This window comes from Myotis daubentonii, chromosome 1 (assembly GCF_963259705.1).
Source record: "Myotis daubentonii chromosome 1, mMyoDau2.1, whole genome shotgun sequence".
Lineage (NCBI taxonomy): Eukaryota > Metazoa > Chordata > Mammalia > Chiroptera > Vespertilionidae > Myotis > Myotis daubentonii.
The window spans coordinates 9,905,629-9,918,630 of NC_081840.1; the positions used below are offsets into that span (position 1 = coordinate 9,905,629).

The 13,002-nt window shown below is 48.7% G+C and overlaps 1 protein-coding gene across 8 annotated transcripts in view; it reads left to right on the top strand.

Moving 5' to 3' along the window:
- Nucleotides 1-13,002, top strand: part of TTC7B (tetratricopeptide repeat domain 7B) — a 188,274-nt gene that overhangs the window by 114,020 nt on the left and 61,252 nt on the right. For all 8 annotated transcript variants that reach the window (XM_059688157.1, XM_059688174.1, XM_059688212.1 and 5 more), the window contains 2 exons: nucleotides 3,373-3,445; nucleotides 5,994-6,154. In XM_059688157.1, coding sequence (XP_059544140.1) covers nucleotides 3,373-3,445; nucleotides 5,994-6,154 — 234 coding nt within the window. The remainder of the gene's footprint in view (nucleotides 1-3,372; nucleotides 3,446-5,993; nucleotides 6,155-13,002) is intronic.

Below are 13,002 nucleotides of genomic sequence, written 5' to 3' on the forward strand. Positions count from 1 at the left end.
TGCTGAAACCAGGGAAGACCAGGACAAGTTGGTCATCCTGTGTGTGTCACTAATGGGAGGCTCCTGAGTGATAGATTTAACCAGGTGTGTACATTTCCCCCCTTAACTGACTAATAAATACACTGATCACAGGTCCGTTGTAATCTGGACAGAAGGAGACTTTGAGAAGAATTGACAGAACAAGGCAACAGGGTGATATGGGGGAGAGAACAGGCCTCAGGATTTCACTTTTAGCTCTAGCTCTTTTGCTGGATACTCTTGGGCCAGGTGCTTAAAAGTAGATTCTTCATAAATTGTAGTTATTGTTATAAAGTATGTATCTTAATGACCAGGGTCAAAATTGTTCAGCCTTTTCTGTATTCTTGGTTCTAGAACATGTTGGAACCAGAGTCTAGGAGAGCACTGGGTGGGCCTCAAGGTGTTCTGGGTTCTAGAAGGTGATCTTGGGGGCCCATTCCATGTTCTCCAGCAGCAGCCTGGCATGCCTCTCTCGGGGCCCTGCTCCCACTGTACTGTAATGGTCACTTTGGGTCTCCCTGGCTCTGGGGGAGAAGGGATGTTCTCCCTTCTCCAGGCTGGCGCATGGTTCATCTACAGGCTCCCCAGAGGCTGGCACAGGCCTGGCACCACATTGGTACTAAATAATGTGGGTGGGTGAATGGATGGATAAGTGGATGAGTTGATATATAGATGGATGGATGGATGAGTGGATGGATGGATGAGTGAATGGATAGGTGAACAGATGAGTGGATGGATGGAAGGATGGATAGATGGATGGTTGGATGGATGGATGGATAGTTGGGTGGATGGATGATGGATGGATGGATGGATGGATGGATGGATGGATAGATGAGTGGGTGGGTGGGTGGGTGGAAGGATGGATGGATGGATGGATTAATAGATGAGTAGATGGATGGATGGATGGATGGATGGATGGATGGATGACGGACAGGTGGCCTGGTGACCCATCAGTCTAACAATTCTTTTTTATGGACAATACATTAAATTAATGGGCATGGAGTTGCTTTGACAAGGGAAGCGCTTTGTGAGCATCCTGTGGTGACATTTTTAGATGTCTGGGTTTCTCCTAACGGCTCCACCAGGTGCTGCTGTATGGGAGTGGGGCTTGTGGGGCTGCTTTGTATTCATGTGCAGCGTTCAGCAGGGTTCTAATGGTCAGGAACACGAATGTCCATCCTCTTACCTGCATGGCCTGATGACGTCTGTCAAGCAGGTTGGCTATGGGTGTGTCCTGAGATCAACACCATGCACTTTTTCTTCTTTTGTTGAGCATTCTCCTTATTTTCTTTTTTCTTTCCTGGGCTAAAGTAGTCAGTTTAACTCATTAGCCAAATTATAAAAATCAGATTTTTAAAGTGTGTATGTTTAAGTTGTGCCTCGTGAGAAATTGGCAGTTGGATATCCATCATTAGCCAGGTTTGCAGTTCTTCAGCTGCTTTCCAGTCTTCCCAGAAACGCCGAGATCCCCAGCCTGCCTGGTTGTTTTTGTCACAGTGTGTGGCTCACAGTGCGTAATCACTGATGAGGCCAAGGTGGGGCTCATGTCAGAACTGTCCTCACCCATTACCCAGAGCCACCAGGCCATGGCCAGCTCCTCACCTGGGTGGTGTCGGGTGGAGGCAATCATGATCTGATGTAACTTCACCTTTGAAAACCCTAACCTGGGCTGAGAAAATGATAGCTCTGAGGGGTTCTTGCTGAGGGTTGTAGAAACCTGGCTTTTTATTCATTAGGAAAGAAGTGAAATAAAATAAAGAATGCTGAATAATTCATTGTCTCTTCATAACTCATTTTGTATTAGCTTCCCCTGAATAATTGAGAGAAACAGAAACCATGACATCCCGATCTCATTTCTCATGAACATCAAAGAAAAAGATTCTTTTTTCCCTTTTCTGTGTATAGGAATGATAGTGGCCTGTTTTGTGTTCAGTCCACCTCTGAAGCAGTAGCCGTGTACAAATTCATGGGAAGACAAATACTTACCTATAAAAATAAAAGCGTAATATGCTAATTAGATTGGACGACCTTCTGGATGAAGCCGGGGTTGTGAGGGAAGCCCGGGTCCCAGGTGCCAGAGGGAAGCCGGTGCCATCAGCCGGGGGAAGGAAGGCCTACTCTTGCACAGATTTCATGCATCAGGCCTCTAGTAAAATAATAAAAACAGCCTGAGCCTGTTACCCTATGGTGAGGAGAGTCCTAGCCACAGTTCCTGGTAAGGTAACCAGAGAGTGGATTTAAGAGCGATAAAAGGACAGACGCCCCTTGCTCCCCCCAGTCCCCACAGGAGCTGCCGCATTTGCCCAAACAATGGCCCAAATTGTTGGACTCAGCGTATTTTCTGGATGGCAAACACCTGGAAGCCTTCTTAGTCTTTTTCCCCACAGCAGACGGACAGTTCCATGAAAAGGCCTTTTACTGCATGAAGCCATCCCTACTGTGTTTGCCTGGGATATGGCTTTCTTTTTCCTCCTGAATTTGTTTTCTGCCCCTAGAAGATCCTCCTCTAATCACAGAATGTTGACAGAACAGAATGAAAGGCTGTTTATTATCTGGGCCCCACCGTTTTTTAATTAGTCTGCTCCATCGTGCCTTGTAAAGAAAGTAAAGTTGGTTTTCTCTTCCCTCGAGGCTGTCCAGCAGAGAGTTATGTCTCGTATACAGCCCCATGTTGAGTTGCTCATGGTGAAATATGATTGACTCCCACATAAGAGCAAGAATGACCACGTTGGCAAACAGGAGTCCAGGACAGCTCTTCCCAGCTGGTGTCAAAGGCCAGCCAGTAACCCTAAGCCCAGTGTTTAGCTTTACATGTCAGAGTTGCATGGGGCTTGGTAGCTTTGGAAGACTGAGTCTCCTCCTCCTCTCCTAGAGTTAGTTCATCAAAAATGGAACCTCATTTTACCAGCAAAGCCACGTCTTGATTTTCGTATGGTTTCTCTGAAATCCAGAAATTTGGGTGAAGGTAGCGTTAAGGCCAAGCCAAAACTCAACCAAAGTGCAACGGCCTTGCCCAGGACACCCATGGCCTCGCCGTGTCCCAGTGTGACGGTGAGCGTTCAGAGCTCAGGGCCTGCGTATTCTGCACCTCCAGGCTGCTCCTCAGAGCCCAGGGTCACGGCTGCTGCTTCAGAGGTGGACCGAACACAAAGCAGGCCACTCATTCCTGTACACAGAAAAGGGGAAAGACAGCACATTTGTTAGTAAACCTTTGTTTAAATGAGACATTCATTAGTTAAATATGGGGGCTTGGTATAAAAATGCAAGTGATAAAAATGCAAATGTGACTACTTGTTGGATAGGGAAAGTAGAATGGCCTCTCCCAGGTACTAACGGCCGTAAATGCTTTTCCAGGGCCCACAGTCTGTCACCTACAGATCACCAAGCCGCTTTCTACCTCGCTCTGCAGCTCGCCATCTCCAGACAGGTCAGTTTCTCGAATGTTCCTGAACCGGGTGCATGCTCTGTCTTGATGCAGTTCCTCCAGCGCCTCAGCTTGAGTTAGTTAGTAGCTGGTCCTCCACCCAGGCCGACCCGGACCAGGGCCTCCTCCACACAGCGAAGACCCGGGTGCTCTGGTCAGCTTGAGCATCAGCCGTATAGACACAGGCCAGGCTCTGCTTTAGGAGTTTTAGCCCATAGACGTGGAGGGCCCAGCCCGGGGTCGATGGCAACATGGACACAGCACGTGGCAGGCACCTTAAACCCAGGGGTCATCGAAGAGCCCGTGTGACTTGCCAGCAGAGCCCAGGCTGAGCTCTCAGCAGGGTGGAGATTGGGGTGGGGCCTGGTTGCCATAAGGTATCAGGGATTGACGATGCCAGCAGGCCTAGACAGAGGCACCAACCAGTTCCTTTCAAATGCGTGGAGGTCTGAACATTACGCGCGGTGACTCCTGGAGTAGGAGCGTCAGAGTGTCCTCGGTGGAGGGACAGCTTTGCTGGCCTTCATCCTCCCTGTTGCAGTCTCCAGAAGCCGCCTGTGCCTTCTCGTCCCTTCCTGTCCCCTCCCAGCTGTTCTGGAGGCCCTGGCCGCATGCCTGCCTGCCCACCAGGTGCAAGACACTGGTGGTAACCCCAGCACATTCCAGAGCGCTGACTGGAGGGTGAACGAAAGGTCAGCTCCCCAGACGTGCCATTCTCCTGGCAGGCCCGGCTGCAGGCGTGCATCTGACTTCCCGGAGAGGCGGCTCCCTTTGGCGACCTGGGGACTATGGAAACGAAGGTCCTCGCACCTGGCGTGGGGTGGCGCACAGCTGCAGGCTCGTGATGGCCCCCTGGCTCCCCTCCCCCACAGGACCTTCTCTCCCTCCCCCGTGAAGCCTCCTACCTGCCGCAGCCGGCACGGCCCCTTCCTCTTGCTCAGCTCTCCTGTGTGGTGTCTTTCCCGCCTGAGGGGAGGTTCCATGCAGGCAGGAGCCATGGCTGTCATCGTCACCCCTGTGCCCCGGCAGTTGGAATGCTGCCTGGCAGGTGGCAGGCACTCGGGAGCACTCCCTGAATGAAGGAGCCAGCCTTGCATTCCCTCAAGTCAGCTGTCCCTGCAGGATGCCATTGTGAACCCTGTCAGTTCGTCCCTGGCTGCTTTGGTCAGACTGCACATTGACACCTGCCTTTCGACCCTCCCCACAGTGCAGGCTGGGCGCTGTTCACACCCCAGTTCTCACCGGGGGATGGACAAGGTCACAGAGCCTTTGTGAGCTCACAGCATGACAACCCCAGGCCCCAGCGGCTGAACTTCCTGCTGACTGCAGGCAGGGGGCTTGTGGCCTGTTATCTTTAGAGCCAGTGCCCTTTGAGCAGGGGGAGAGGGTGGGAGAGGAATCAGAAGATCTAGCTGCCACTCTCATCCCAGAAGTTCAACAGCTGGGTGACCTTGCTCAAGTCGTTTCACCCCTGGACTCAGCTTCCTCCCGTAAACGATGGGTTGGGCAGATGGTCTCCCTTCCAGCTGTGTTAGCCATGACTCTGTGGCTCAAAGCAGGAAGCCTCCGTAGCCAACATTTATAATCAAATTCATCAAAATGAAGTTGCAGAGGGAAACTAACCGATTTGGAAAAAAACAAAGTTGTGGCTTCCTACGAAGGAGTGAGGTTTCTGAGAGATTGAGAAGAAGCAGGAGAGTTGAGAGGGGTCCAGCCAGGGGACTGACGTTGGGAGGGGAGACCGGAGGGGTCCCAGGCCAGCTGTGGAGAAAGCTTCAGGTTGTCATTCTCCCCAGAGACTGCTAAACCTCCATGGAATCTAGGGTGTTCAGTACTCATCTGTGCATTTTATCAACCATCGTGCTTGGACGATTTTGAAGAAAGTCTTAAACAGCTATTGCATTTTAAGGTCAAGGCTGTGTCCGGTCCCACTTGAGTTTGAATGTAGCATTGAACGTGGCACTGCATTTGTTTCTTGGATCAGGGTATTTGGGTTGTGGTTTGTGGGGCTTTTGTGTGTGTGTGTGTGTGTGTGTGTGTGTGTGTGTATGTATTTCCCTGATGGAGAACCAGGGCAAAGGGACTTGGCAGGAATCATGGGTGTCTGGTCATTTAGAAAGCTGTTCTAAAGTTCGTGACTTATTAAGCACTTTTATTTCAGTAATACTTTAAAAAGTGAGAACAGTTCAGTTAAGGCTGTTAAATTCCATTAAAAACCTCTGGCAATTGCTCTGTGCCTCCATGTAGTAAAATTATCTTTAGCATAATTCAAAGTAGATCAGTTTTGCAGAAAAAGAGAAAGTGTTTACTTAGGGGTATTGGCAGTTACACAGAGAAACAGTATTACTTTGATGATTAGACTATTGCTTGAAGAGAGTGTCTTGTTTTCATGTTTGTGGCTAATATCCTGGTGCTTTCATAAAGATGGCTTCATGTGTGTGTGTGTGTGTGTACATGCGCACATGTGTGCACGCGTGTGTACACGTGTGTGGATGCATGTGTGTGTGCGCACGTGTGTTTAAAAATTCTTGTTGGTTTTGTTCTAAACCAGATACCGGAGGCTCTGGGGTATGTCCGCCAGGCTCTTCAGCTTCAAGGCGATGATGTCAACTCCCTGCACCTGCTCGCCCTCCTGCTGTCGGCCCAGAAGCACTCCCACGACGCGCTGAGCATCGTGGACATGGCCCTGAGCGAGTACCCGGAGAACTTCCTGTGAGTGACCCTGGGCTGGCGTTTTCCTTATGCGAAAGCTATTACATTCACTTCTTCCCAACGTCCTTCTCTGAAATCTGACTTCTTCGTGGACACCCTGAGAGTAAACAGTACAAAACCCCTTCTACTCTTTCTTCCCCGTGATATTTAGAAACACATATACTGTTGACCCTTGATGCAAGGGCGAGGGGTGCCAACCCCCGCAAGGTGGAGGGTCTGGGGAGAACTTCTAACGCCCCAGAAGCTTGACGACCTACTGCTGATGGAAGCCTTACCACTAGACATACACAGTGGGTTAGCACATTTTGTATGTTACATGTATTCTATATACTTCACTCTACAGGAAAGTAAGCTACAGAAAAGAGAATGTTATTTTAAAAATCTTAAGAGAAAATACATTTACAGTATTTATTGAAAAAAATCCTCATGTAAGTTGGACCCACGCAGTTCAAACCGTATTGTTCAAGGGTCAGCAGTAGTCTGTTAGGTTGTCCTTGTTAAGTTAAAATACGTGGTCTGTTTTTTCCATCGTGTACCCTTGCGCACAGGAGAGGATGTTAGATGGGCTGTGGACGAACGTTTTTACTTTAATAGTTATGCATTCCTAAATGTACATTAGAAAAATATAACTGCATATCAAAGTGTGATTGCATGGAAATGGTCGCTCGGAGGGAGACTAAGAAATTTTTTTAATGAGTTGCTTTAAAGTCACTTTCAATAAAAATGTTAAGTAAATACTGGTAGGCACACCTGGATACGGCAAACATTGTATTAGACGAACTCCAGTGACTGGAATGCGGGAACTACAGCTCAGGGCTTGTTTGTCCTGCGTTAATTCCAGGGTCTCCCTTCCAAGGTGTCAGATGATGGTTATATTTCAGCAACTTCAAACGAGATAGCTGACCTCTTTCTGCCTTGGCTTTATTCTCTAGGAAACAGAATTCCTCAAATCAGTCAATATTTGTACCTCACCTAAGAACTGTCGTTGTAGACTGCTAGATGCTTGAATGGTCTACTTATCGTCATGTTTCCGTAGAATTCCCGAACCCAGGCTTGTCGCCGAAGCTTTGCTGAGCAGGACTTTGTCTTTGGGCTCCTGGGCTCCTATTTTTTCCTCAGGGTACACAGGTACACAGGTACACAGGTACCTGTGGCCAGAGACAGTCGACAGCCCTGCGCCTGGCAGGTTCTGACTGTCTAAGGGGCAGGGGCAGGGGCAGGGGCAGTAATGGGGCGGGAAGCTGGTGGCCAGGCTGGCTCTCTCCACCTTCAGAAATCAGTGCAGACCCACATTTTAAGTGCATCGCCTTTGGCTTGATTTCTCTGCCTCATCACCTCACTGTGTTTTTAATCAGAGTTTCAGCAGCTCCCCTTGGAAAACCGGTGCACACATTTCCATTACAAACATTTCTTTGTCTCCAAGTGAAAAGAGCACTCTCTTCTCCCCATCCAGAAAATTCTCATTATAACCAGGAAACCTCTGACTAGAGATTTCCTTTGTAGGTTCAGCTATTTATGCAGAGCGAACTGAAGAGCTTTGCCGCAGTGTTTACTGCTTGCAGATCTCAGGCTTGCTCTTTTGCATACCGAGTATATCTCGGATTTTCGCCGAAGCTGGTTAGCCCATGGAACCGTAAAGTGGTGAAAGCACTTGAAAAAGTCTCCCGTCCTTTACCCATCGGTAAAGTACAGCCCAATGCAATTAAATTCCGCTTCTCTCATCCATATTTATAAAGCCCCCTTCCCGCCACCCCCCCCCCCCCAGTGCCTTCATTAGAGCTGAGACTCGCTGGCGGCTCCGGCAGATATGCCTGGGGGACCTTCCCGGGGAGGGCTTATTAGAGGCATAGCCACCCACACAGCAAGCAGTAAACAGTGGCGGCTAATACGGCAATGTCTCCAGTGACAGCAGCCGACAGCCTTTCAGGCAGTGTAAGGAAGAACAGCAGTAGAGACATTTGAGGAATGCAAGCCTGTTATTTTAATGTTGGGCCGTGAGCTCAAAAAAAGCAAGGCATATGTCAGCAGGTCCGAGAGCAGCCGCGACTTGTTTGCTTTTTAAATATTTGTATTTCTTCCTCTGTGATGAGAGACTTCTCCCCGAGAAGACTTTATTAAAAGTTGGGCCAGATGTAGTCAGTCGATCCCATGGTCTGTTCCCAGCCTGGGTAAAGCATTTCAGCAGCAGCCTACACAAGATCCTGCGGGCACCTGTCATGCGGTGTTACCCGCGTGTTTGTCAGCCTTGTCTCCAGCGGGCTGTGGGTCTCGGAGCGGGACTGCCCTGTGTGGTGGGTCCCCCCAGCCATGCCTCCCACAGGCTGAGGCATTAGTAATGGATGTGTGCTCAGCACCTGCCGGATGGAGGTGAACCCCTTTCCCACTGTTCAGCTGTTGAACGGAAAGCAACTTAGCCAGCCTCTTAGCCTGAGGATGACAGAACGTTTTGGTGCCTGATAAGCTTACCCCAGGTACTTAAACACCAACCTCTCTCATGTCCAGTGGCAGTGAGGATGAACACCAGAGAGGCCAGAACTCCCAGGGCATTAAGCTGCCTTCGCCAGTGCACTTAAGGCATTGCAAGCAGTGCCTTCCTTCCTTGTAATCATTACATGGTAGTCACTCAATAATTCGTAGGAATTCCTTTTTCTATTACTGATAACAGTGTTTTCAAATATGATATTTTAGAATCTTTTAAAATGGATATTAAATATTAAGTAGAAGCAAAAAGACTACGTAGTAAATATATTTGAAGCAATAATACAACTGATATATGTATGTATATCCCCTCTTCGTTTAAGAAAAAAAACATTGATATTGATTTTAATTTCCTGTATACCCCTCTGTCCTAGCCTTACCTCTTACCTCACAGGTTAACCACCGTTCTGAATTCTGCGCTGAGCACTATCTTGTGGTTCTATGCCATATATGCTTTACTCCTAAATAACGGAAATTTCTAATTTTGCATGTTTTAAAAAAAATTGTAATGGAATCATACTGAATATATCCTTAAAGTACTTGCTTTTATTGCTTAACATTATGTCCCTGCGGTTCATCCATATAGCACACAGCAGCAATTTATTCATTTATTCTATGAACAGCACCTATTGTAGAAGCTCACCGAGATTTGTCTTTCCAGCCTCCTGTAAGTGGTGTGTGGGTGGTTTTCAGCTATTATGAACAATGCTGCTGTAAACATTCCCGCACAGGCTCCCTGTGCACATGTGCGAGCATTTCTTTAGCTATACACCCACCTTGGAGTGAAATTGTTGGGCCATAGACTATGTGTATCTTCCATTTCACCACATCATTCCAAACTGTTTTCCAAAGCAGTTGTGTCGTTGTGCACTCCCACCAGCAGTGCCTGGGGACCCATGTGGCTCCTTATACCCATACTGGGTGTTGTCAGACTTATTTTTGGTGGTTGTTGGTTAATGGTGTCACGGTGTGAGTTTAAGTTGCCTGTCCTTCATAATTAATGAGATTGAACACCTTTTTGTTTGTTTGTTTGTTTGTTTGTTTGTTTGTTTATTGGTCATTTTGCTTCTCTCTTTTGTGAAGCACAAGAAGTCTTTCTGATTGGGTTCTCTTTTTTCATACTAACTTGTAAGATTTCTTTATATATTATGATTACAAGTGCTTTCATTGGTTATATGTGTTGCAAAAATCTTCCAAGCTGTACCTTGTCTTTGCTTTCTCTCACTGATGTCTTTTGATGAACAGAAGTTACTGATTTTAAAGTAGTTGAATCTACCGATCATATCCAAGGATAGTAATCCTGTGACTAGTTAAAACCTTGGCCTCCTCCGGGACCACGAAGGTAGTCTCCCAAGTTATCTTCTGGGAGCTCTCTCATTCTCTTTCACACTTAAAGCTGAGAGTTCATCTGGAATTGGTTGTTTTATGTATGTACTAGAGGCCTGGTGCACGAAATTCGTGCATTCGAGGGCAGGGGGTCCCTCAGCCCGGATTGCACAATTGGGGCCGGGGAGGGACAACAGGAGGGTTCCAGGGCGTGTCCGGCCCATCTCACTCAGTCTCAAATGGCCAGACCCCAGCAGTAAGCTAACCTATTGGTCAGAGCATCTGCCCCCTGGTGGTCAGTGCACGTCATAGCGAGCAGTTGAGCAGCCTTAGCCTATCATTAGCATATTACACTTGGATTGGTTGAATGGCCGACCAGATGACCGGACATTTAGCATATTAGGCTTTTATTATATAGGACTAGAGGCCCGGTGCACAAAAATTTGTGCACTCGGGGGGAGGGGGAGTCCCTCAGCCCGGCCTGTGCCCTCTCGGGAGATAATGACCTGCTGGCTTAGGCCTGCTCCTGGGTGGCAGAGGGCAGGCCCAATCCCTAGGTGCAGCCCCTGGTCGGGCTCAGAGCAGGGCCAATTGGGGAGTTGGGGCGCCGCCCCCTGTCATGCACAGAGCAGGGCGGATCGGGAGGTTGCGATGCCACCCTCAGTCACACTCAGGGTAGGGCCGATTGGGGGGTTGGGGCACAGTCCCCCGTCACACTCAAGGCAGGGTCGATGGGGAGGTTGCGGCGCCACCCCCTGTCACGCACAGAGCAGGGCCAATCAGGGGTTTGGGGCGCTGCCCCCTGTCACTCACAGAGCGGGGCCCATCAGGGGGGTTGGGGCTCCGTATCCTGTCACGCACAGAGCAGGGCCCATCAGGGGGTTGGGGAGCTCCCCCCGTCACACACAGAGCAGGGCCAATCAGGGGAGTTGGGGCACCACCCCCTGTCACACACAGAGCAGGGTGGATCAGGGGGTTGGGGCGCCGCACCCTGTCACACACAGAGCAGGGCCAATCAGGGGGTTGGGGCGCTTTTTCTTATCTGTGAAGCTCTTTATCTGACCTTCAATTCTGAATGATAGCTTTGCTGGATAAAGTAATCTTGGTTGTAGGTTCTTTCTGTTCATCACTTTGAATATTTCTTGCCACTCTCTTCTGGCCTGCATGGTTTCTGTTGAGAAATCAGCTGACAGTCGTATGGGTACTCCCTTGTAGGTAACTGACTGTATTTCTCTTGCTGCTTTTAAGATTCTCTCTTTGTCTTTTGCTCTTGGCATTTTAATTATGATGTGTCTTGGTGTGGTCCTCTTTGGATTCCTTTTGTTTGGGGTTCTCTGCGCTTCCTGGACTTGTAAGTCTATTTCTTTCACCAGGTAGGGGAAGTTTTCTGTCATTATTTCTTCAAATAGGTTTTCAATATCTTGCCCTCTCTCTTCTTCTGGTACCCCTATAATTCTGATGTTGGTACGCTTGAAGTTGCCCAGAGGCTCCTTACACTATCTTCATATTTTTGGATTCTTTTTTCTTTTTCAGTTGGGTATTTTTTGTTTCTTTGTATTTCAAATCTTTGACTTGATTCTTGGGATCCTCTTGTCTGCTGTTGGATCTCTGTATAATATTCTTTATTTCAGTCAGTGTATGCTTAATTTCTAGTTGGTCTTTTTTCATATCCTCCAGGGTCTCACTAAATTTATCAGTGGTTTCCATAAAATTCTTGAAAAACCTTATGAACGTGGTCTTGAACTCTATATCCAGTCATTTGCTTTCCTCCATTTCTGTCATTTGTGACCTGTTTCTTTGTCTCCACATTTTTTATGCTTCCCTGTGTTGGTAGAGTGGTTTTGTGTGCTAGGTGTCCTATAGGGCCCAGTGGCTCAGCCTCCCCAGTTACCTGAGGTGGACACTCTTGGTGCACCCCTTTGTGGGCTTTGTGCACAGTCTTGTTGTAGTTATGTCTTGTTTGTTGTAGGATCACTGGGAGGAATTGACCTCCAGGCCAATTGGCAGTGAGAATCAGCTGTGTCTGCAGTGGGAGAACTTCTGTGCTGGAGACACCCTTCTGGGGCAAGACTTGCTTCAGTGGGGCTTTGGTGCTCACTGAGTCTGCGCCCTGAGTGTGTCCCTTATGGATCTGAGGAGTTATAATCTGGATGGTCCCCCTCTGACCACTGGGAACACTGGCTCTTGGATCTAAGGAGGTGCTAATTTAGTCTTTGCCTGAGGTTACCCAGCAGGAGCTACGAAGAGAACTGCAGATTCCCCTTCCTTTTTTGGAGTTTGGAGGTGCCCTGATGAGGCCCAGCTGTGAAGCAATGCAAGCTGCTGTGGGGCCTTGGGCCTTCTCTTGGAAGTTCTGGGTCTGTCTGGCCCAGCTGCAATTTGTTAGGTAATTTTCAAGTTGCAAAGGGCCAGGGCATTCATATGCAAAAGCCTCTGCTGCAGCCTGGGTGGGGTGGGGTCTCAGGGAATCAAAGGGCGCGGAGCAAGCAGCTATGGCAGATCCTCAGCCCTGCCCTAAGGGGCCCGCGTCTCAGTGTCCAGGTAATTGCTGCAAGCACCTCTGAGGGAAAGCCGCTCTCAAGTTCCAAGTTCTGCCTGCTGCCAGACAGTCCAGTTTCTCCCTGTATGAGCCCTGGGTCCCCAGAGACTTCCCGGAACCGGAGTTCAGAGTAGTCGGGAGCTTGTGACTCCCTCCCGATTCAAAAAGACAGCCACGTCCTCAGGTGCCAGCCCCTTTCCGCGCGCACTTGAGCCTCCGTACCTCTGCACTTTACTTCCGCAGCTCCTGAGTCTCAGAGTGCTTTTCTTTTTCCTTCTAGTTGTAGAATTTCCACTCAGCCAGCCTTCCTGTAGTTCTGGATGATGTCCGTTTTGTCTTTTCGTTGTATTTTTGAAGTTGTTGTGGGAGGCAGCAATTTCCGGTGTTACCTATGCCGCCATCTTGGTTTCCGCCCCACATTTTAAATAATTTAATCATCAGTACAACCATGGTCGGTAGTATTATTCCCATTTTGCAGATAAGGAAACTGAGGCACAGAGAGGTT